The 24,110-nt window shown below is 54.1% G+C and overlaps 3 protein-coding genes across 11 annotated transcripts in view; all 3 read right to left on the reverse strand.

The window, feature by feature from the left end:
• Window positions 1-675: 675 nt before the first annotated feature.
• Window positions 676-14,286, reverse strand: PIGO (phosphatidylinositol glycan anchor biosynthesis class O). Of its 3 annotated transcripts, XM_057413611.1 has the most exons (11): window positions 13,766-14,286; window positions 12,282-12,425; window positions 9,896-10,019; window positions 8,751-8,910; window positions 8,138-8,311; window positions 4,706-6,278; window positions 3,997-4,200; window positions 3,485-3,687; window positions 2,646-2,716; window positions 1,932-2,048; window positions 676-1,680 (listed from the first exon to the last, which is right to left on the reverse strand). In XM_057413611.1, exons 1-11 carry the CDS (start codon window positions 14,256-14,258, stop codon window positions 1,596-1,598), a joined length of 3,348 nt encoding a protein of 1,115 aa, XP_057269594.1. In that variant the 5' UTR covers window positions 14,259-14,286; the 3' UTR covers window positions 676-1,595. The 3 variants fall into 3 exon arrangements, with proteins under 3 accessions (XP_057269594.1, XP_057269595.1, XP_057269596.1); XM_057413612.1 differs by lacking the exons at window positions 676-1,680; window positions 1,932-2,048; window positions 2,646-2,716 and adding an exon at window positions 3,077-3,150; XM_057413613.1 differs by lacking the exons at window positions 676-1,680; window positions 1,932-2,048; window positions 2,646-2,716 and having other exon boundaries at window positions 3,511-3,691.
• Window positions 14,287-15,424: 1,138 nt separating this feature from the next.
• Window positions 15,425-20,129, reverse strand: STOML2 (stomatin like 2). Its single transcript, XM_057413655.1, has 10 exons — window positions 20,046-20,129; window positions 18,994-19,146; window positions 18,615-18,714; window positions 17,882-17,940; window positions 17,494-17,595; window positions 16,795-16,929; window positions 16,542-16,686; window positions 16,158-16,237; window positions 15,825-15,953; window positions 15,425-15,709 (listed from the first exon to the last, which is right to left on the reverse strand). The coding sequence occupies exons 1-10, from the start codon at window positions 20,094-20,096 to the stop codon at window positions 15,578-15,580; spliced, it is 1,086 nt and encodes a 361-aa protein (XP_057269638.1). The 5' UTR covers window positions 20,097-20,129; the 3' UTR covers window positions 15,425-15,577.
• An 869-nt stretch (window positions 20,130-20,998) lies between these two features.
• Window positions 20,999-24,110, reverse strand: part of ATOSB (atos homolog B) — a 35,599-nt gene continuing 32,487 nt past the window's right edge. For all 7 annotated transcript variants that reach the window (XM_057413626.1, XM_057413625.1, XM_057413623.1 and 4 more), the window contains 4 exons: window positions 23,947-24,105; window positions 22,828-22,896; window positions 21,729-21,934; window positions 20,999-21,433 (listed from right to left, as the gene is read on the reverse strand). In XM_057413626.1, coding sequence (XP_057269609.1) covers window positions 21,280-21,433; window positions 21,729-21,934; window positions 22,828-22,896; window positions 23,947-24,105 — 588 coding nt within the window. In that variant the 3' untranslated portion in view covers window positions 20,999-21,279. The remainder of the gene's footprint in view (window positions 21,434-21,728; window positions 21,935-22,827; window positions 22,897-23,946; window positions 24,106-24,110) is intronic.

Raw genomic sequence — 24,110 nt, forward strand, 5'->3', positions numbered from 1 at the left:
TAACTTCACATCAGATGGAAATTTACTGGGTAGCTGCTAGCTCCATCCCCTTCCTCCTCTCCACACCGATGCACCCCTCACCCATCAGCATGGTCCCTCAGCACCAAGAACCATACAGGCACCAAGAAGTCACAGTATACAGCAAACCACCTATTTTTAAGGGTGGGACTCTAAGCCTCTCTTGTCTGTGGGCTGATTTGTTCCTGCCCTCTCCAGCTTCCCCACTGTGCAGCCCAGGGAGTCATGCCATCTACAAGACAGTCCCTGGTTGTGTTGGGTGAAATGATGCAGGGGAGATGTGAGGCTGAGGTGGAACAGCACAGCCAGCAGATCAGGAGGCCAGGCAGTGGAAACTGAAGCCCAAAGTTAGAGCAGTTTAAGGCTCCTTGAAATCTCACTCTAAAGCCTGAGCAAGCATATTGCAGGGGTTAAAATACAAGGGCTGTCTGCCCTCAAAAGCCATTTTCCACAGTGACAGGGCACCTGGGTGTAATGGCAAGAGCTGAAATGATGAGAGAGGTGCCGTGACACCTTCCCCAGGACACTGCAGGAACCTGTAACTCCAGGAAGAGCCTGGAGTTATGCTATCAGTCTGCAGTGAGGAACTCAGACAGGGGCAGTGACAGTGCAAGAGTTAAAAACCAAATGGGATCAGAACAAAAATTAGCACAGGAATCCCAGGCAAGCAGTACTAAGCTCTTTCCAGAGCAAAAAGAGACTGAAGTTTTCATAGCACCAATTAATGTCACACAGTGGTTCAGGGCAGTAAGGATTTCCAGCTCCCATCAAAACTGCAGGGGGAACTTAGCTGGGATGTGTCCAGAAAGCATGGTCACTGTCTTCAGTCTTTGCTCATGAAGATACACACTGAGCAGCTAAGGGTGGGTTTGGGGTAGCTCACTTGTGGCATGAAGTCCCATGCAGAACACTGAGGTCAAGAGTGAGATAAGCACCAGACACTGGAGCTCATGCCAAGGCCACTCCTGCCATTGGGACAACTACTCCAGACTCCCCTTTCCTTCTGACAAGACCCAATAAGGGGATGAGCCAATGTTCTGTCACTGCATCTTAATTGTTCACAATCAACAACTGGCATTCAGCAGCACAAGCTCGGGAAGACATCGGAAGCCGTGGGTGCACAGCCTAGCCCATGGGGACACCAAGAGGCCGAGACCACAAGTGCAGAGTTCCTTGGTCATGGACAGAGTTCTCCCGGCTACCACTCCCTAACAAGCTAAGCCTGCTTCAGGCTGTATGAGGTAGCCCAGAGCACTCCCGAGTGTCCTCCCTGTGGCTGAGGAAGGAAAATGGGAGTGAGTGTAGGGCAGGAGGGGCCTCACTACAGAGCAACCAACTCACTTTACAGAGGAGCAGCTGTCAGTGAGACCCCAGGAACTCTGTGCATGTGTAACCATGTGCGCTTTGCTTCCAGCATGAAAACTGAGCATGTGAAGAGAAGTAGTGGCTGAAGAACCTTCTTTCTCCTCCCAACCTCCTCTCCCCTTGTCAGCAGGCCCCTTTCCCATGAATCACTGTCTCTGCACAGGCACAGTGACACCTTGCTGACCACTGAAGCTGCACAATGGGTACAGTTGTCAGGAAAGTAGCAGCAAGACCCCCCACCCCCCCACTGGTGTTTCTCCAGAGAAGCACTTCTTGGGCTCCTGCAGCAGAGTCCTCCTGCTGCCAACGAACACCCATAGAGAGCTCTGACCTCCACTGCTGAGAAACACCATCATGACGAGCAGGCAACAGTTGGCTCCAGTCCTTTTGTGCAGCGCTGAGGCAGGGAGCTGGGGATAAACCCTGTCTGCTGTCGGCAGGCACTCATACCTGCTGGCTCATGGATTCTTCCCAGCCCCAGGGAGGAAAGGAGACAACCACAGCCTCGGCTGATGAGCAGGTCGGGTTCCCCACATCTCCAACGCTACCTGAGCTGAATCTGGCTGAACCAGGTGCTGACAGCACAGTCCACACGCATCACCAGGGAGATCCCCAGCAAGAGGCAGATGCTGCTCACCACAAAGCCCAGTGACTCAAAGAGGAACCTGCAGGTACAACAGATGCAGTAAGGGTATGGCAGCTGAAGTGCCTGCAAAGACAGGCTGCTACCCTCATTCCCAGCAGGCTGGTTATCCTGAAAGTGAGAGGCTGGTAGAACCCCAGCCCCTAAAACACGAATTACATTCACTCCCCAGCAATTGCTGCCTGCAAGCTGTAAGCCAAGCATGACTCTAATTTAGAGGCCATTCAGGACAACACCCAGGTGGGCTTCTTAATTCCTCAGAGGTTAAGGCCACCCAACACAAATCTATTAGGTTTACTAGTTTAGCATTTCTGAGTTTACCATTTTTGGTCTGGTATCCCTGCCTTTGGCTCTCTGCCCTGAATATTCTTAGCTTCCAGGTGGGTTCTGTATGTCTTTGGAAATCAAGATAAGGAGAGAAATTTCCAGGCTCTAGTTCAAGTCCAGCTTCTGAACTTGAAGCAGGAATTAGTTAAGGACAGTCCTGTAGCCTCTGCTTAGGCAGGAAGAGTCAGAAGACCGATCACAGGGTCTCTTCCAGCATACTGTCTATGAACTCTAGTCCAGACATCAGGGATAGAAGACCTAACCCAGCATCAGAGCAACTCCTGGGACTTACTTGGGGGCAAAGACCTTCCAGACCATGAGATGCCTCCTGAGAATCATAGCTGCACAAACACAGGCCAGAAGCTGTAGGGGAGATCATGAAAAACAAATTACAGATTACCCTGGAGAGACCTCCTGGGCCCTCTGTTCACATCTGAAGGTTCTACTAAACTGTGCACACCAGAAATAAGCATCCCAAACAGAATTCCCTTCCATTGTGTCTTCAAGTCAGGAAACAGAAGCAGTTTGAGGCACACGCAGGCCCTCCTGAGGCCAGACTGACACAGTACAGAGGAGGACTCACTGTAGCTAACCTGACCCAGTATTTCACTCAGAGAACACTCCTGCTCTCTGCTACAGGGCTTGACCCCTCCCCTGCACTGTGTCTGGTCTGGACATACAGGAAAATAATTTGAAGAGCTAAACCCCAGAAAGTTATTGGCTTTTTTTCACAGGATTAGATTTCTGGTGTTTAGCCCCCCATATCACCACAGCACAGGATCAAATGAAAACCAGAGCTGGTATAAAATAGACAGGCATGGTGGGGAAGAGAGGCAGCAGGATTACAACCCTGCAGTTTCTGAACAGATGTTCCCCCTCTGAGCAGACAGGTATGAAAAGCAGCTTAATCTGCATTGTGGCTTCTGTGCTGGAGCCTTTCTCAAAGCACAGAGCAAACGGCATGGTTGAAAAGAGGACCTGTGCAGCTGCCCTTCCACCAGACATGTCACCCTTAGGCCTGTCTGTGCCCTGCCTGACCCCTTTCCCTCATCAGAGTGCCCCACAATTCCCACAGCACATCAATTTCCTGTTAGACAGCCTTCTCTGCAGCCTTCCCACCTCTGTCCATACCTGTGCCCCAAGGACAAAGAGGTACTTCAGCCCCAGCTGCAGCAGAGCAGTGGAGAACTTCTCTGGGGACTCCCGCAGCCTCATCTCCATCATGTGCTCCTCCACCTCCTGCAGTCCCTCTCGGGCTTCCTTCTTGGGCTTCTTCTTCTGCAAGCTGGGCATCTCACACACAAAGGGCCAAAGCAGGAGCAGAGGGCAGCCAACTACCTCAAGGACAAAGGCACATGAAGTTACTCAAGCCCAGGAGGTAAGGAGCAGTCTAGGCTCTGCCATCATGCCCTGGACGTGCAGGAAGCATATACCCCAGCTCCAGTTTGCTGTTCAGGCATAACTGCATGGAGGCTGCAGGCCACGGGCATCTTTGTGGCCCCAGAAGGGGACAGTGAAGATACTGCTGTTCAGCTGGTGCTGGAGCCTTCATCGCCTCGTGCTCAGCCTGCAGGCCTCCAGACAAGGCAAAGCAGTGAACCATGTCTGCTCAGGCTCAACAGCCCAGGAAGAAAGTGATTTACCTGCAAAGAGGATATGGGAGGCAAAGGTGTTGGCGCCCACCAGGACAGCAGGCAGGAGGTTGGTGCTGTGGTCAAGGTGGAAGCCCACAAAAGCTGCATTCCAATGGATGGCTGGGAAGACGGGTTGGTGGCCTGTGGAATAGAAGAACTGGGAAGCAGCAAGGAGCCAGGAGATGACTGCATACCAGGGCACAGAAAAAGGCTCTGAGAGACAAAAAAAAAAATAAAAAGGGAGGGGGTAGAAAGATCAACACTGAGGAACAAGACAGATCCATAGCAAAAATAAACAGCTATTGACTTTTCTTCTAGGTTCCTTTTCCACGCTGTCTCCTTTGAAGACAGAAACCAGTAATACTCCCACCACAGATACAGTGAATGGCCACGCATGCCTCTGCTTCCCTCTGCTGGAACCAGTCAGCAACAGTGGGGTTTGATGCCTGCTTGCACTCTGGGGAGAAGGGATAGGTATAGAGCCCCCTTCCCTGACACAAGGGACAACTCCTCTTCCTGCATTATGTCCCTGCTGCATGCATCTCTGCTAGAGGATTGAAGCAGCTCCAATACAGCTAGGAGGATCCCTGAGGATCAGTGTAACACCACCCCCCAAGAGCAGACTGGACCCTGCTGCTCCTGCTGGAAATAAGACAGTCACAGCAGGTAAGGCCCCGGCTCTCATACCCAGAGGATGCTCTACTGAGCCCTGACTCACCAGCATCTCCAGCAAGGCCTCTGGCACGCGTGTGGATGTGCAGCAGCACGAAGGCCTCCAGGAAGAGGAGCAGAAAGGCAAGACTCAGCCGCTCACTGTGCAGAAGCATCAGAAGGAAGCCCAGTAGGGTGAGTGCTATGACCAGAGCTGCTGAATACACGCTGCCCAACCCATATGCTGCGATAGTGGTCCTGCAGCTGCCCCGCTCCAGGCGGCTCTTCTGAGACTCCTGCATCCTCTTGTAGATCTGAGGGATGACGTGGAGGAAGTCCACTTCAGAGCTAGGAACTCCCAGGTATGGAGTGACGATGGATCCTGCCGACTCCCATGTGTCCTTTGCAAACACTGTCATCGGATTGCACAACAGGAGCAGCAGCCCCACGGATGCTAGCCCATAGACAGCCCATGGAAAGGCAAGAACTGCCACTTGCACCAGCTCCTGCAGCTTACCTAGAGAGTCATCAGCGCTGGAGACAACTGCCCAGTAGCAGGCAATGCAGAGGACCACCAGTGGGAAACCCCAGCGCACAAAGAGCACAAGGGGGTCTGAGCTGTTGAGGTTGCCGTAGTGTCGCAGCCAGCTCCGCACTGCATAGACCAGCCCGGCCAGCAAGGCCACACACAGGAGGTAGAAGAGGTTCTTGGCCCGTGTATTTTTCAGGCTGGCAAGCGGGGAGAGGAAAAGAGAAGGCCGGCACTGAGGAATTTCTTCTCGGCACTGGTGGAAGAAACCAGAGAGGCGCACGCAGACCAGGAGCATGGCCACAAGGCACAGCAGGTACCACATCTCTCGCCGGTAAGAACTAAAGCCAAGGACCTGCTGCTTGGGGCCTTCTGGTACAGTCAGGCGGCCATCCCAGTGGAGCTTCCCTATTAGCAGCATCACCAAAGAGGCCAGCAGGAATGGGGCCACCCGGGCCTCGGCCACGACAAAGCTATCGGAGAACATGGCTCCACAGCGGAAGAGCAGAATGCCCATGGGGAATACCAGCCCCAGCCAGGCTCGCAGCCTCTGCCTTAGACCAACGCTGGCCAAAGGTGGCTGACTGCCCACCAAAAGGCCTCGCTTGGGATGCCGACCCCACCAGTGCCAGAAAAATCCCATCTGAGAAGCAGCGGCTGTGCACGAGGACACCAGAAGGAGATCCGGCCCCTCCTGGGTGAACACATGGGCCAGCCCAAGCAGAACAGCCACCACAAGGCCCCAGAGCAGTGGGTACAGGAGGCAGCTGCGGTAAAAGGAGTCTGATGATGCAGCCAGCTCTGCAGCCATGTAGCAGAGCAAGCAGGACGCAGCAATAAGGGTGCAGCCCCCCACCATACGCAGGGAGTTGAAGCGGGCCCAGGATTGGGTGCACACAGCCCGTGCCTCCCGCAGGTAGAGCTGGAAGCGACTGATGAGACTTCCCAGCCTGGACTCCAGCTCTGGAGGCACCAGCGTTGCCCCCTGCACCTGGTCCAAGAGCTGAGTGTGCTCCTCCACAGCACCAGAGAACAGCTCCTGCAGGTGCTGGAGCTGCTCTGCTGGCAGGTCCTGAGCCACCAGTGAGTAGGACTGCAGGAAGCGGTCCACCTGTGGGAGAGGACACAGGGTTAGACAAGGACACTGGGAATGGGATTCACTGCCTTACACAGACCCCTTCAGAATGGAAACAGGCCCTCTATGCTGTCCCCTGCAGGAACAGACCTAGCTCCAGCTGCATCACCCAGAGGTGGTCACCTATATCCAGGATATTACTGGCAGGAACACAGTCCCTCTGGCAAAGTGACATCCCTCTCAATTGAAGTATCCACGCCAACAGCCAAACTGGCTCCTCTCAGTTCTTCACTTGCAGGTGTACCTCTGGTAACGTTGTGCATCACCAAGGGCTTTTACACAGTCTTTGTATAGGTCCCGCAAAACTTTGCGTCATTACTAGCCATTAGTCTGCACTCAGTGTTGATCTTATTTTGTTTGCTGAGGATAGATATCAAATTAAAGAGCTTATAGTGGATCAAATCAAACTGTTCCCCCTTCTTCAATACAGGCACATTAACACACTGTAGTATAGTCTAAGGAAAGTTTGTTTTGTTTCCTTCTCCTTTCAAGAAGACAGCAGTAAAGGCAGCTATGACCCCAAAGTCATAAAAAAAGTCTTACAAAGGCATTACCAGGGCAGGGCGTTCTTACAAACATCCAGCTGCATAACAGTAGATCTGCTCAAGCCTAAAAATGCACCCAGGTCTTCACATGCCTTACAGCTGCCTCGGAGCACAGACAGAATCAATCTGTTCCTGTCCATGAATGGCAAATGTATGCACCAGCTCTCTTGCAGGCCTGCATGACCTCCCTGGTATGCAAAATCTTCTTCAACACCAACACGATCGAGCCAGAAACCTCAAATGAGTGCAAGTATTTAAGCAGGCAGACTGGATAACAATTAATTTATACCTGATGATAATCAATATCCTCAGTAACATAAACTATCACCTCCAAATGACAAAGCACTCTGCTGACCTATAAATACATAGAAGAGAGGCTGAACGTTTCTTTCTTCCCATCAGCAGCCATATCCTCTTCTCACTGACTTGCACCAGTGGTGTACACCTGGCACACTGGGAAGCTGGCTGGAGGAGTTATTCTTGTGCTCCTTGCAATCCAGGAGTCCTTCCAAGGCACACTGGCACTTTGCTGACATGTGGTCTGTAACACGTGTGGCAAATCTGGTTCCGAGGCATGCTGAGAGCCACAAGACAGCCCTCACGTCCTCCATGGAGGCTCCGGCTTTCCCTGGCACGTGGCCTGCTTCATTGCCTGGACTTCTTTTACACCTGGTACAGTCACTCTCAAATTTTGTCATTCAGCTTTTGGGGTTCTGTATTTTGTTGTGCTTGCTGTTAACTGTTCTTTCCCTATCCCACTTTACTGTCACGTTACATGGTTTGTATTTAGTTACTGTTCTCCTTTTGCTACTGATCTAGAATAGCTAACCCTGTTTCTCCTCCAGAACTGAAGCAGCATCAAAACACCCATTTATGCTTCTGAATCCCCACTAATGAGACTTGCCCCTAGTCATCTTCAGCCTTGAGGAACCAGCCTCTCCACCAGCCTCCCCAGTTACCAAATCCACCTCCTAGTACTGGAAACCAACCCTCATCCTGAAGTGAATGCCACTTTCACTGTCAGTATTTTCCTCACCACTGCACTGACCACCAAGCACTAAAAGGGTATACCTCAATGGGTTTACTAAATGGGTATCTCATTTTTCTGTTTGGAAAATGGTGCCACTTTTTACTGAAGAAAACACCGCAAAAAGGTAACTCTTCAAAATAAGTTCTCCATAAAGGTAACACCATGTCACTGCCCCACCCCCACCAAACAGAAGAGGTTTGGCCTTAAGCAACCATTCCTTCCCCTCTCTGGTTCAATGGGAGACCTGCTGTAGGGCGTACCTGCTTGGCGTTGATATGATAGACTGAGAGCTGCTGCAAGGCTGCAGACATAGTGTCGCCGTCCCCAGAGAACATCTCAGCCATCACCTCCCCTATGTTACTGTAGGGGATGGGCACACCCAGCAGCAGGGCCACAGTGGGCACCAGGTTCACCTGGGGAATGGCCTCGGGCTCCTGGAGAGACAGGGGAGGAATCAGAAATTCAGGAAGCACACAGCAACACAGCTTTTCACTTGGGCTGGAGGGTGATAGGGAAGATAATCCCCTCTTCAGAGAGGAATCTGGGGAAGCCAGGAGTGGAAAACGCAGAGGCAGGCAGAAGCTCTGGAATCCCCAAGGGCCCTGTGGAGGGGAAGTCTCTGGCTATGGCCTTGGCTGTCTAACAGCTCACCTGGCCTCACCTCAAAACCCCTCAGAGCCTGAACACAGGTCCCAAACCCTTTACCCACCTGCATCCTTTGTCAGCTCTTCCACTGTTCTCCTAGGTAAGGTGACAGACTCCTCTCAACCTAAACAATCCCACTAGAACCACTATGCTCTGTAACCCCAGGATGCAGTTTTCACCCCGGATGCCACCTCAGGCAGTGACCACTAAGCATCAGCTTCTTCTCACCTCTGGAGGGCCAGCGGCAAATAGGGGTGTTCTGCTGTACACAAACAGTGCTGCATTCACTTCCTTCTCGCTCTCGCCACCATGGTCTCCGGTCTCCGTCATGCCATGGTCCCCAGCCACCAGAAGAAGGGTGTCATTCCCCAGGTGATCCACCAAGGACCTGTCACCAGGATAAGGCAGGTTAGCTCCTACCTCGGCACAGGCCCAAAGAGCCCAAATAAGAGACGACATATGCCCACCAAATCTGCCTGCACCACAGAGGTGAAGTCCACAAAAAGACATGGGCAAAACTAGGTGCTGATGCAGAGCTGTAACTGAGCCAGGTACAAGGGCAACAGATACTTTAAAACCAAACTGGAAATGCAGACCCCTGAGCCAAAGCGGACTGATCTTGCTTCGGCCCCAGTGAACGGCGGCTGGTTCCTCAGTGCCTTCAGGGATTGTGACAAAACACAACTCAAAAGAAGGATTCCCAACAGGAATGAACTTTAGGCTGCTTCTATTTGGGTCCTATATATTGCTTCATGTTGTGTGAGCAATCTCTTACTTTTAAGGAAAAAAGGGGGGATTTGTCCCTCAAGTATGCTGTAGGCATGCACTCTCAGGTGCAGAAGGGCAAGTTACTGCTCCTTGTAACATCAAAAATTAAAGCAGTCCTCAGAGTTGACAGATGCAGCATTTTGAGCTGAGGCATGGCTGTGTGATCAGGATTTCTGCCCTCTGACCACAGAGGTGCAGATCATGGGCCTGCGAGTAAATGCAGCATTCCCAAGCCAGGGCTCTCCAGCTGATTCTCAAACAATAGCCAGCCTCAATGTGACAGTCTCCATTTCAGAAATTGAAGGAGTGAGACTCAGCCATACTGCAGCTGCACCACCACCTGATGGTTTGGTTGAGAACCAAAGCTCCAAGGCCTGAATACAGCCTTACCTCTGAAACCAAACCTCTTATGAACACGTGTCTATGCAACCAAGATTGCGCCACAGCTGGGGTTTCAGCTGCCACTGGCCAAAGCCATTCTCCTTGTAAGAGTCACAGTAAGCATTCCCTGTTGCACTCTGCATCCATAAATCCCCTAGGAAGACCCCACCAGCCTGCTTGAAGGAAGAGGCCAGCTGGCAACCCCGCACCACTGCACCCATCACCTGAGCATCTCATTCATCTGAGTGAGCTTCTTTGCCATTTCAGGATGGTCAGGCCCATGTTTGTGTCCACAGTGGTCCACGCCGAGGAAGTGAGCAATCAGCATGTCCCATTCACCACTGTCCACTGCAGAACAAGAGCACCCTTATCACATGCTAGCCTTGGGTTCAGAACAGGCTCTATGCTTGGATCCTCTCATCAGAGCTTTCTGGTTGCCTCTGGAAACTGCTATTTCTTCCCCTCCTGCCATTGTCACTCCCAGCTCTCAAGCAGATGGATGCAGGTTTTAAGAGGCACACTCTTGGTCTGCAGGTGCCAAGCAATACCGCAGGGAGTTCAATGCCCAGCACTGCCCCAGTATCCACGGGTTTTATTCACCATCCTGCAGTAGCAGAATGGCCCAAGTCACATTGAAACACCCTTAACTCAAACACCCACAAACTGTGCTAAACCAAAGGGATGTTCAGAAAAAAGAGAACCCAGAACACCAGTCCTCGCCTGGAGATACTTCAAGTTGGACTCATCAACATGCCCCTCTGCATCCCAGTCAGGATATGGACGCAGAACACCAGCCAACGCCCTTCATAGCTAGAAAGTTACTCCAGCCTCTCCAGGAAAGTTACTCCTGCTTCAGGGCTCTGACACATGAAAACCAGCATATTTGTAGTCAAACAATGAATACAGAACCACAAAGCACAAGGACACCTCTGAGAAAGGCCACTGCACCCTTCATTCACTTAGATTCATACATAGAGAAGGCAAAGAGCATTCCCCTGGGTCCCAGAATCTCAGAGAGGAGTCTGAAATCACCTAAAATTCACAAACCAACCTCACATGTCACCTTCCTCACAGGACTAGGAGCTATCCATGCTCTGCTAACAGCAGTACTGTGCCCCAGCATCCTGGCTGCATTTCCCAGAGCACTGTGTGCCTGCCTGGGCAACCCACATGTCAAAGCTAAGCTGCTCCTCCTGCTTCATCTTGGCAGTGTGTATCTAGGACAGATGCAGATGCCTAACCTCATCCCATCAAGCTGCACCCTCACTCAGATGGAGGAAAGGTATTTACAGGAACAGTTTACAGGCCCGAAAAGCTGGCTTATCAGCTAGAGTACTATAAATCTCAGGCAGCAGTGTGTGATTGCCCAGTGCCACTTTGTAATAGGAAAAAATCATCAGCCCTACCCTAAACTTGCAGCAGGACCCCCATATAAATGAAAAAATTACCATAAAATGATTTGGGTTGGAAGGGGCCTTAAAGCTCATCCAGTTCCAACCCCCTGCCGTGGGCAGGGACAGCTTCCACTAGAGCAGGTTGCTCCAAGCCCTGTCCAACCTGGCCTTGAACACTGCCAGGGATGGGGCAGCCACAGCTTCTCTGGGTAATCTGTGTGGCATGGTTTAAGCCCAGCCGGTAACTCAGAACCACGCAGTCGTTCACTCACCCCTTCCCTTCTTCCTCCCCCCACTCTTGGAGGGATGGGGAGGGGAATCGAAAGAACCTAAATCCCACAGGTTAAGAACAGTCCAGTAACTAAGGTATAGCACAAACCACTACTGCTACCACCAATAATAATAATAAGAGAAATAACAAGGGAAGAGAATACAACCGCTCACCACCCGCCGACCGATATTCAGCCTGACCGAGCAGTGATCTGGCTCTTCCAGTTAATTGCCCCCAGTTTGTATACTGTGCATGACGTGCTGTGGTGTGGAATACCTCTTTGGCTAGTTTGGCTCAGGGGCCCTGTCTCTGCTGCCTCCTGGCTTCCCATGCCCCTCCTCCCTGGCAGAGTATGATAGACTGAAAAGTCCTTGATCAGAGTAAACATTACTGGGTAACAGCTAAAAACATCGGTCTTATCAGTGTTGCTCTCACGCTGAAATTCAAAACCACAGCACTGCACCAGCTACTAAGAAGGAGAAAAATGACTGCTACTGCTGAACCCAGGACACTGCGCCAGGGCATCACCACTGTCATAGGTAAGAACTTTGTCCTAACACCTCACCTCAATCTCCCCTGTCAGGCTAAAGCCATTCCCCCTTGTCCTGTTACTACCTGCCCTTGTCAAAAGCCCCTCTCCAGATTCCTTGTCGGCCTCTTTTAGATACTAGAAGACTGTTACAAAGTCTTCCTGAAGCCTTCTCTTCTCCAGGATGAGCAACCCCAACACTCTTAGCCTTTCTTCATGGGAGAGGTGCTCCAGTCCTGTGACTGTTTTCGTGGCACACATTGCCAGGTCGTAGTGACCTTCTTGTTAACCAACACCCTAAGTGCTTCTCCTCAGGACTGCTCTCAACCCAGTCTCCACTCAGCCTGTATTTGTGCTTGGGATTGCCCTGACCCAGGTACAGCACTTAACCAGGACTTGGGGAAAGAGCTGCTTACCAGTTGGATACAGATGCTGCAGGATCCCATCATCCACAGTGTGAAGATCCTTCACGTTAAAAGAAGGGAAGAAATACGAGCGGAAAAACTTCTCTGGGAAGAGTCCTTCCCAAGTGTCGTCACCCATGAAGACCACTCTTCTTCCTGAGTTAGCAATAAAGGAATTAATGAGACCAGGGAGCTTACCCAAGTCATGCTGTTATCCAACCTACTGCAAAGAGCCTGGGCAGATCCAGGTCAGGGCCTGGAGCACTGGCTCCTCTTCAACACACACTCAAAAGTGACCTAAAATTAAAATGACCATCTGGCTGATGATAAATGAGTTTGAATAGAGGCAGCAACCAGCCCTGTTTCTGAGCCTAACAGGCCCCCCCACACCAAGTCCACTTGCACCAAATCCACCTCTGACACATCACCCCAGCAGAAAGACCAGTGGGTTGAACAGGCCAGGAAGCAGGCCTGTTAGTACAGTACCTGCTTACCCTAACACAGCACTTAGGAAGGTTCAGCATGAAGCAGACAAACCCTTGCTCAAGGCCCCCTGTACACCACAAGGCAGTAGATAACCACTGACAGGGGGTGAGCAGAAGCCATGAGCCCTGCCTCCAGCTTATAATACTACGGTGGTAGGTTTTCCTACACAAAAAAAGAGAAGGCAAAACCACTGGTCCTTCCCACTGCCCTCGCTCTGCTTGCTCTGCCTGCCACTACCAAACTCTCCACATTTCCACGCAGCCTCCCTGGCCTGGGAGAAGAACTATTTCCTGCAAGGCTGCTGCTCTTGCACAACAAGGTCTGTCTCTGGTTTTCAACTTGAATGATTTGCTCAGTTTGGCCTCCTCGCTTGCACACAGGGTAGGGGACAACCCAGCCATGTTACCTCATCCCAAGCACTAGTATTTGTGTCACTCTGACCCCTGGAAGGAAATCTCTGGGGATAACACTGTGTCCCATTCCCTTCTCTCTGTTCCATTGTTCTAACTTAACAAGCCTTTTACAGCTCCATTAAGCACCAAACACCACAGAAAATGCAATGAGGTTGCTGCCCAACAGCCACACGCAGCCAGCCAGGCCGGCTTGTGCCTGAAGGACAGCCCCACAGCACATGCCTCCTCATAGGCACCAGCTCCTCCCTCGTAGTGCAGCTCACCTGAATGCAAACATGACACGACTGCCCTTGGCTTAGTGCAGCCGCTCGTGGAGGTGACCTTGTGGCAGTCGCCATCAGCACAGCCACTTTCACCTGCCTTCTCATCATCTTTGAAGATGATGAAGCCATGGTCCTAACTCCTTCCTACTCTCACTACAAGATGGAGAAACCCTGACTACATGATAACTGTCATCTGAGTAGGGCTAAAGAGTTAGCTGATAGGGTGGAGGTGTTGTGAGCAGCTTCCTTCAAAGGAGAGGGGAATAAAGGTCCTGTGTGAGCACTGGCCAGTGATCTGCCCTGTTCCCGTGGGACACAGCTCCTGCTCACCTACCGTTCTGCACTAGCTGTGCCAGCAGATTGTCCTCCTGGATTGCATAGGTGGCAAAGTTGCTTCCCACATCGATGAAAGTGGGAAGTGACCCGGTGGTGAGGCCCTTGATGCGCTGCATGGTGGCAGTGGGGGGATCTGCTCGGAAGCGGTAGAGACGGGCATGGCGGGGCTGGGAGGTTGTGAGGTGGTGCAGGAAACTCAGCTTGTTCTCGTAGGGCAGCGGGCTGGCTTTGGCTGGGTTGAAGCGGGCAAACTCGAAGCGTAGGGCATCAATGATGACAAGCACGGCCTTGGAGAAGCGCTGGGGTGCCCAGCAGGAGCCCGGTGGGAGGCTCTGTCTCTGCCAGGGTGGCGGCAGGAGCGGGTCAGAGCAGGAGCTGCTGCTGGCAAGCTCGATGCGGGTCAGCAGGAAGCCGCTCATGAAGAGCCCGATGCCAGCAAAGAAAAGAAGGCAGACCCAGGCCAGGAACAGCAGCACTGGCCACCGATGCATCCTAAGGGGAGGACAAGCAGGCTTGGGCCTGGCACCACCCCCGCCACTTCCCAACCTGAGACCCCAGCTTCACCGCATACCACCGGGCCCCTGTACTCCGGGACACCCTGCGGCCCAGCCCGGAGCACCCCGCCTTATCGGGCTGCTCCCTGACACCCCGGGCCACCACCTCACAGCCAAGCCCTTGGACCCCCGAACCCCAGCCTCCCCTCTTGTCCCCCAGCCCCTCACACCCTCCACACACCATCAGGACCCCCCAGACCCCCCCCGGCCTCGCTCACCCTTCCCGTTCCGTTCCGTTCCGTTCCGTTCCGTCCCGTCCCGTCCCACCTGCGGCCGCCTTGGCCCCGCCGCCTTCCCCCGGAAGCGCCGCGAGTAGCACCTAGAGCGGCGGCGCTGGGAACGGCAGCGCCCCCTGGCGGGGTGGAGCCGCTGAGCTCCCAAGGGTTGCGGCACCCCCGACAACCCCCAGCTCCACCGCGGCGCCTCTCCGAATTAATTAATTAGTTGATTGATTGCTAGGGGTGTCCCCCTCCTTCCACTCTACAGAGGAGCCGCGGTCTCGCAGGGGCAGCTAGTGGGAGAGAAAGGGGACAATGAGGATCCCCGGGGGGAACTGGAGCAGCTCTGCTCTGGAGCCAGGCTGAGAGAGCTGTGCTGGGTCAGCCTGGAGAAGAGAAGGCTCCGAGGAGACTCAGAGCAGCTCCAGTGCCTAAAGGGGCGACAGGAAACCTGGAGAGAAGCTTTGGACAAGGGATGTAGGGACAGGACAAAGGGGAATGGCTTTAACCTGACAGAGGGGAGACTGAGATGAGACATTAGGAAGTTCTTCCCTGTGAGGGTGCTGCAGCCCTAAACAGGTTACCCAGAGAAGCTGCGGCTGCCTCATCCCTGGCTGTGTTCAAGGCCAGGTTGGACACAGGGGCTTGGAGCAACCTGCTCTAGTGGAAGGTGTCCCTGCCTATGGCAGGGGTTGGAACTGGATGAGCTTTAAGGTCCTCTCCAATCTAGCCCACTCTGGATCAGTCCTCTCTGCCTCGGGACGGGGTTGCCCAGCTCCTCCTGTATATCATTGTGTGTCTGTGCAAGCTCCTGTTAGGAGCCTGTTTAGGAGCGACAGTCCCTCTTCATTGGCACATGGTGGGGTCAGGCTCCCAGGGACCCACTGCAGCAGCACTGGTACCATTTATTCCGTGACTGAAATCCAAATACAAAATAAGGACTGAGGGAAAGAGAACACCTGACCAGGGAAGACAGCAGAAGAGAACTGCCGTATCCCAGCAGGTCCCAAGCGAGGGTGAGAGATGCTGCTGGCTCTGCTAGCTGGAGCCAGCCTGCTCTGCCTTGAGCACCTCGGTGGTGGGAGGCTGGGGCTCTTCACAGGCTGGAGGTGCCTCGTCCTGGGTCTTCACAGTTTGTTGCTTGGTCAATGTGCTGTAGATGGCCAGGGCCTGGAGGGAATGAGAGCCCCATGGAGGAGATGAAAGAGGAGGGGACCTGATCCCACTGGGCTGTCCCTTTCACATCCCATCAGGCAAGAGACAAGGTCCCTCCAACCACACTAACCTGTGCAACCATGTTGGTGACATCGCCAGTGTTGGAGGGCAGCAGGAGGGTGTTGGAGTCTTTTGCAAGATTGGAGAAGGCATTCACATATTGCTCTGCCACTGAGAGAGAGGCGGCAGCACTGCCATGCTGTGGACAGAGGGACAGGGCTCAGCACTGGGTCATGTACCCCCAAGGGATCACTCAGACCCCCACCCCTGGCTCATCATGGTCCCCAGGACAGCAAATCCCTTGCTTGCTGCTTTTGAAGTGCCCAAGAGAAAGACAGGTACCAGCCATGGTTCTACCTGCCCAGCACCGAAGCGGTGGCTGCCCCAAGGAGCCATCACTCACCTGCTGTGCCAGAGCAGCTGCCAGTAGTTGAATAGCCTCTGCCTTCGCCCTGGCCTTGACCAGCATGGCGTTGGCTTCTCCTGCAATGAACCACAACAGAACACACGTCAGAACTGCCACAAAGTACTTGCAAGGAGAAAATCAAGGCTTTCAAGTGTGCAAAACCTCCTCCTCCCCAACAGCAGCCTGGCTGTGTTCCTGCCAGACACCTCCTGCTGCTCCAGGCTGTGGGACAGCCACAGACAGCTTTGAAGGCCCCAGCAGGGAAGAATCAGCATGGCTGAGGAAGCCTGGCACACAAACAGTGATGCGGTCTCTTCCCAGGAGCATCACCCCTCAGTGCAGATGGCTATGGAGCCCCAAATCCTAGCCTAGGTGCGCTACCAGCAGCTTTGTTGATCTGTTCAGCTTTCTCAGCTTCTGATGCCAGGATCTGGGCCTGCTTCTGCCCCTCAGCCACATTGATAGCCGATTCCCTCGTCCCCTCTGACTCCAGCACTGTTGCCCGCTTCCGTCGCTCTGCCTCCACCTGCAAACACAGGTTGGACACCACGGCCATGCTGGAGAAATCCCACCCATGGGGCAAGACAAGAGACTTTTCCCTCTTGTTCCAGACCACTCTACTAGGGAGCCAAACCTGCATCTGCATAGATTCTTTCACACGTGGGGGTACATGGATGTCCTTGATCTCATAGCGCAGGCACCGGATGCCCCAGCAGTCTGAAGCCTGGTTGATGGCATCCACAATGTTGGCATTGAGGGACTCACGCTCCTGGGAGGCACAAAGGGAACGGCAGAGAGCAAAGAAGAGGTGCTTAGGATGAAACAGAGATCAAGGGGGAAATAGACACCGTCCCTCACAGGCCACAAACAGCCAGAAAAAAACCATCTCCGCAGGCATAAAGCAGTGTCACATGCTTCCCACATCTCTTGAAGGGGTCTCCATTTCCTAAGGAGGGAAGTGCCCCAAACTGAAATTGCTGGGATACAAACACTGGTGTACACATGGATGCAAACACTGTGCAGGAATGCCAACAGCTCCTGTTCCTGCTCAGCAAACACAGCATGAGGGCTGCAGCCCCCATGACCCAGGTCATTAATTCTGGGCTTGACCAAAGTGTCACTGTCTGAAGAGAAAGGCATCTGGACCAGCTGGATCTGGGCACATGCCACCCCATCAGCCTTTCCAACGAACCCAGGGCAAAGGATTCACTAATAAGTCAACTGGAAACAGAAGCCAGAAGCCCTCTAAGCAAAGGGTGTTTTGCTGTTAAGCCCATCAGCCTGCCCTGGGGCTGAGGGAGAGGCTGCTTTGTGATCTACCTCCCCAGCTCACCCGGAAGACTCTGTCGAGGGAAAGTTTGCCAAGTTCAGATCTCATGGTGGTCTGGGCCAGCTGGGTCACTGCGTACTCGGGATCTTCCACCCCATAGCTGGCCTGGAGAGCAGGAGCAAACAACAGAGTCAAATGGCAGTGCTGAGAAGGAAACCCCTGAACAAGGCAGGATGGGAAAACAAGAAACCTGCTACAGACACTCCTGCCAAAGAGAAGCAGAGTCTGGAGCCACAGGAGGGATTTGGGTGCTCAGCCCACCCGCCTCACGGGGCACAGCAAGCGAGGCAGAGGGTGAGGCGTGTGCTGAGGGAAGAAGGGAGCCAGTTGAGCAGCACATCACACACAAGCCATGTGGGGCATAGCTCAGAGGCTGCAAGTTTGGCAATACCTTGTAGGGGTCCATAACCCGCAAATAGAGCACGCCATCGATCTGGAGGGTGACATTATCTGCCAGGAGAGAACAACACATCCTGTTTACTGCAGCAGCAAAGACAGAACATGGCAAATCCCTCTCCCTCAGCAGAATCAGCAGAGCTGGGCAGTGTCATCCCTTTCCTTCCTGGTGTAAGGTGCAAGGCACAGAAGAAGGACTGGCCGAAAACAGATCTCCTTGCCTAAGAGGCTTTGTAAAAAGGACGTGCCTCAGAAAACACTGTATATTGACTATTCTAATAAACAAGAAGTCTCAGGTTTCCAGAGCAAAACATTTCATGCCCTAATTACGTTCATTAAGATAGAAACAGAGGAAAAACAAGACACAACAAAACTGTAACACTAGAATTTTAACAGAGCTGCCCATTAACTTGATTTGAAATCTTTTTTTTCAGAAACACAGAGGGGTTTTTGTGGTGCAAGACAGGAAAACATCTAAAAACCAGACTGCTACCTTAGTACATTCAATCCAGCACGAAGAGGCAGCTGAAGCCCCAAGAGGGCTGTCAGGACCTCCTGGGTCCTGCTATACTGCAGTTAGCTATACTGCTCAGGATCAGCAGTATAGCCAACCCAGGGACAGGGCTGAGTGCAGGAGCCTGGGCCATTTCCGCTTGTCCCCACAACGTCCTCTGCTTGCCCCAGATGCAGCAGCAGGAAAGGGGCAGGACACAGAAGCTGTTCCTTACCCAGGGTGACAGCTGACTGCTCTGGGACATTAATGACGATTTCTTTGAGACTCTGCACATAACGAATCCGATCCAGCAGAGGGATGAGGAAGTTCAAACCCTGGGAAAAGCGTGGGATTAGATGGCTGAGCCCCCTAATCTGTCCTCTTCCCCCCCACATAAAAAGCTGTGCAAACAAAGTACGCTACAAGCTGCAGATACTGCAGGCAAAACAAACATGCTTTACACATGGGGAAAACTTAGGTTTCTCAGTGCTTTCAGTACTCCACCGAGGGAAATTAGTCTACAGACAGATCTGGAAGAATAAGCTTGGAACCCCCGAATCCTCGCACAGCTTTAGGAACCTGCAGAATCCAGAAGGGGAGAAGTGTCTCCTTACAGGCTCGAGGATTCGGTGGAACTTGCCCATCCTCTCCACCACCCAAGCCTCTTGCTGCGGCACAAACAGCACCCCAATATTCATAGGCAAGCTGGAGTTCAAGCGGTGTGGAGCTGGGGCCAGCCATGCTGCACGCTTCAGCTGATGAGAGCGCTGCAGGAAGAAGAAAGAAAGGGATTGGGACCGGCTGCACCTCAGAGCCCTGCACGACCCCTGGTCTCCCATCTGGAATCACTGCTTATAGCCCTAATACACCAGGGCAGCTCTGATGCCCCCAAAAAGCCCACCCGTGCTGTGTGAGGAACACAGGTGGCCCCTACAGGGAACAGAACCGGGCCCCAGAGCCAGTATGAGTGTCCCTGGGCTGTCCCCACAGGCATGGGGGCTCACCCTCATGCTGGAGCTTTCTCCACGTCCCCCCTTCCCTCACATCCCCACTCTGGGGGAGGAATAATGCCTCCCTGACACAGCCAGGGTGTGTGTGGGTCTCTTCTGCCCCATTCAGGCCCTACACTCTAGAATCCCAGAATGGTTTGGGTTGGAAGGGGCCTTAAAGCTCATCCAGTTCCAACCCCCTGCCGTGGGCAGGGACAGCTTCCACTAAAGCAGGCTGCTCCAAGCCCCGTCCAACCTGCCCTTGAACACTGCCAGGGATGGGGCAGCCACAGCTTCTCTGGGCACCCTGTGCCAGCACCTCAACACCTTCACAATGAAGAGCTTCTTCCTTATATTTAACCCGACTCTCCCCTGTTTGAACCCATTGCCCCCTGTCCTACCACTACAGTCCCTGATGAAGAGTCCCTCTCAGCACCCTTGCAGCCAGCCCTCCTCGGGCACTCGAGGGCTGCCATGCGGCCTCCCTGGCCAGACCCATCCTCCCACCCCACCTCCCCTGTCCCGCCCAACCTCCTGCCCCACTCCAAGACCCGCTTCCCCACGGGTGCTCCCTCAGCCCTCCCGGCCCCCCCCATCCCACCCCACCGCTCCCCACACCCGCTGCCCCCCGTGCCCATTCACCCCCAGACCTCCTGTGCACCCCCCCGCGGCCTCACCTGCAGCAGCCCGAGGCCTGGCCCTGCCCGGAGCGCGGCCCGCGCCAGCATCGCCCCGGCCGCCCGCCCGCCCTCCTTCCCCTCCGCCCCGCACCGTGCCGCCGCGTTGCCCCACGGCCCCGGAAGGCCTCCGGGAGCCACCGCCCCTTCCGTGTGCAGCGCCCGGGCCTCCGCGGCGGCCGCTGCCGCTGGTTCCGCCGGTAGGAGCTGGGAGCGGGATCGGTTTCCGAAGTGGTGTTTATTAAATTAGAATCAAACACGGGAGGCTCCCCATGCTCCGTGTATCCCCAAACCCCCTCATGAAGGTCCGTCCCGGCTCCTGGTTGATGTCCCCTCTCCCCCGGACTCCCCAGGGCTCCTGACCGCCCTGCAGCGCTGCCCCACGTCCCTTCCACGCATCAGGCAGAGGTACAAGGCCCCTGTTCTTTGGCAATCTCCACCTCATCCCAGACCCCACATCCGCAGAGCCCAGGCCCCCATGCACGTCTCTCTGCCCAAGGACCACAGCAATGACCACGTCCCTGCCAGCCACAGCCCCTTTGGGGTCTGGCTTGGTCTAAAAGGGGTCAGGGGACAGGCCCCCGCCTCCCCAGGCTGCTCCTTCCCTCCCGTGCCCAGCAGATCTCAGCCCCTCGGAGGGGTTTAACACAGCCCCAGCGCAGCAGTCGCACCCGGCTGCTGGCAGCTCGCCCCCTCTTGCACAGCATCCACATACCCATTCACCCTCCCCATCCCCAGTCACCCTCATGATCCCTGCCCCAAGCCCTGCGCTGCCGGGGGGCCTCATCCGTCACCGACAGGATGGGGGGAAGAAGAGCACAGCACCTCCGACCCTCAGCACAAGCCTCCTCTGGGCTCCCAGCAACAATAAATACTAATAAATACAAACTCCTTCCACACTTCCTGCTCCCAGTCCCGGTACCAGCGTGGGCAGCCTAACCCGGAGCCCCCCAGCAAAACTCTTCACTCCCCCCACAGCTACAGCCAAGTGTCCAAGGTGGGAGCAGCACTGCCAGAAGGGCTTGGGCATGTCCCTGGAATGCCAGGGCTGCTCCGCAAGCCTGGTTGGTAACGCCAGCCCTGCTGCAGGGCACGGTGTCCGCACTGCTTGGAAGCACAGCGGCACTTGGGGCGGGTGATCCTTCAAGGCAGTGCTTGCTTGCTGGCCCTTCACTCATCACTGCCCGAAGTGCTGGGCTGGAGGCTCCCCAGCGGCCCTGGAGGGTGCAGAAGGTCAGGCCCGGGGTGAGTAGCAGGGGTTCCTCGGCATCTCCGTGAAGGATTTCAGCTCATAGGGGATGCCCGAGTCAACCTCGATCGACTTGCGGGAGAAAAGCAGCCGTATGTCGTCATGAAGGTAGATCTTCCCCGACTTGGAGCTGTGAAACCTGCATGGAGACAAGAACAGGGACGTCAGGACACCGGGCACGAGCAGGACAGCTTCGGTGGGAGGCACAATCCCCTCACCTCCTTTAACCCCTGGTCAAGGTGACCATGCTCCAGTTGTGTTCAGAGGGACAGAGACACCCTTGGGCAGGGTCCCTGCTGCTCCCCAGGTCCAGGGGAGGGTCTCAGGCTGCCATCCCCCTTGCTTTGAGCTGCAGGCTTTGTGGAGACAGGGACATACGGGTGAGGAGCCATAGGGTGACTGTGGGGCAGGCACACATCCCTCCATGCACCTACCTCAGGTGCATCAGGTAGCACAGGACCCTGCGCGGTGGGCTGGAGCCTGATGGGTCCCTGGGGGCCATGGTGGCCCCTTCTTCCTCTCCCACGGGCACCAGGAAGATGCGGTGGCGTAGGAAGGTCATGTGGTTGGCAGGCATGTCCTGGAAGTCGTATGTCACCAAGAACATCTTCACCACAGTCTTGTTGGGGTTAAATAAGGTCTGGGGGCAAAGGGGTAGGGAGTGAGATTGGGAAGGATATAGGGATGGAGCCATAGGGCATGGATGGGGTATCTGGGGCCAGCACCAGCACCAAGGGTCCAGAGAGCCCTGCACCAGCCCCAGAGGGCATAGCCTGAGCCCACAGATCAGTCCTTTCCACCCACCTCCACTCCTGTGATCCCATCACATTCCATCCCCACTGCAGAAGACCCTGTCCCTCCTCACCATCTTCCTTCTTCCCTGCATCTCCCATCACCTTGTCTCCCTGCCAGCACACGAGGGACCCCACGCTCACCTCTGTTGTACTGTCTAGGTGACCATATATCGTAGAATCACAGATTGGTTTGGGTTGGAAGGGGCTTAAAGCTCATCCAGTTCCAACCCCTGCCATGGGCAGGGACACCTTCCACTAGAGCAGGTTGCTCCAAGCCCCTATGTCCAACCTGGCCTTGAACACTGCCAGGGATGGGGCAGCCACAGGCTCTCTGGGCAACCTGTGTCAAGGCCTTAGCACCCTCACAGGAAAGAATTTCTTCCTTATATCTAACCTAAATCTCCTGTGTCAGTTTAAAGCCATTTCCCCTTGTGCTATTACTAGAACATTCCTCTCTAAAAAGTCCCTCTCCAGATTTCTTGTAGGCAGACTACCACCTCTGCACAAGCTTTCTGACTGCTGCCCTGCCAAACAATGTGATGGAGTATATCCACCCGGGGGGGAAGCAGAGCCCAACCATTGCCCTCCCCACTGCCATGAAGAGGAGAGGGGAGAGAGGAGAGAGAAAAAGAAAGGGGAGAGGAGAGGAGAAGAGAAGAGAGAGGAGGGAAGAAGAAAGAGGAGAGACAAGAGAAGAAAGGAGAGGAGAGGGGAGTGAGGAGGCCAGGGAAGGACTCACCACTTGGATGGTTCCAGCTTTGGGGACACTGTAACCCTTCTTTCCCAAGGCCTCCAAGTCAATCACTCCCTGGGGCAAAAGGAACAGCATGTGAGAGAGAGAGAAACCTCACTGGGAGCCCAGCATGGGGCTAAGAGCTCCCCTTGCTAGGAACACCTGGCACAGGGCAGCAAGGATGCCCATCTCAGCCCCTCTTCAAACCAGAGGACGAACAAGCAGCAATACAGAGGTTATGGAGAAGCAACAGCCATGACACAGCTGGGCAGCAGCCTGCCTGTTACTATGCCTGCATGTCCCGGTTTTAGCTGTAACAGGGTTTTTTTATCCTTCCAGTAGCTGGTGTAGGGCTGTGTTTTGGCTTCAGTCTGAGAACAACACCACCGATAACACACGGATGTTTTGGTTGTTGCCAAGTAGTGTTTATTCTGATTGAGGACTTTTCAGTCTCTCATGCACTGCCGGTGCTGTAAGCAGCCAGGAGGCAGTAGAGACAGACACCCAACCCAAAGCAGCCAAAGGGGTATTCCATACCACAGCTCATCATGCCCAGTATAGAAACTGGGGGGAGTCACCCAAAGGGCAGATCGCTGCTCGGGTTGGGATGGGTATCGTTCAGTGGATGGTGAGCAATTGTATTGGGCATCACTTGTGTTTATTGGGTTTTTTCCTTTCCCCTTTTAGTTTTATATTCTCTCCCCTCGTTATTTTCTTCTATTATTATTATTATCATTATTATTATCATAATCATTAGTAGTACTAGTAGTTTTACATTATACCTTAGTTACTGGACTGTTCTTATCTCAACCCGTGGGGTTTACATTCTTTCAATTCTCCTCCCCATTCCACCCAGAAGTGGGAGGGAAGAAGGGGGAGCAAGTGAGTGCCTGCATGGTTCCGAGTTACCATCTGGGTTTAAACTACGACACTGCAAGGGGTTCCCTCTTCTCTCCCTCTTTGCTCTTGTGGGTTAAGCACCGCTCCCAGCACAGTGGCGATCTTCTCAGGCAGGGGGTTGCTTGAGCCACGCTATCCAGAGAGGCACATCCCCAGGATGCATGGTGCCCGGGTACAGCCCTCACTCACCTCCCCCGTGGTCCCAGCCCTCCCCTGTGTGCATACCAGGAAAGGCGAAGGCGCGCTGTGTTCGGAGACATCGAAGTAGGTGACATCAACAGGCAGCGTGGCGTGCTGGGGGCAGTAGGAGCCGCTGGCGCCAATCTCTGCTGTGAACCCCTCGATCCTCCCTGACGGTGCAAAGCGCCCTTTCAGGATGGACTCCTGAG

Source organism: Pezoporus wallicus, unplaced genomic scaffold (assembly GCF_028554395.1).
Source record: "Pezoporus wallicus isolate ANWC-B61680 ecotype Strahan unplaced genomic scaffold, APGP_CSIRO_Pwel_v1 contig_8776, whole genome shotgun sequence".
Taxonomy (NCBI): domain Eukaryota; kingdom Metazoa; phylum Chordata; class Aves; order Psittaciformes; family Psittacidae; genus Pezoporus; species Pezoporus wallicus.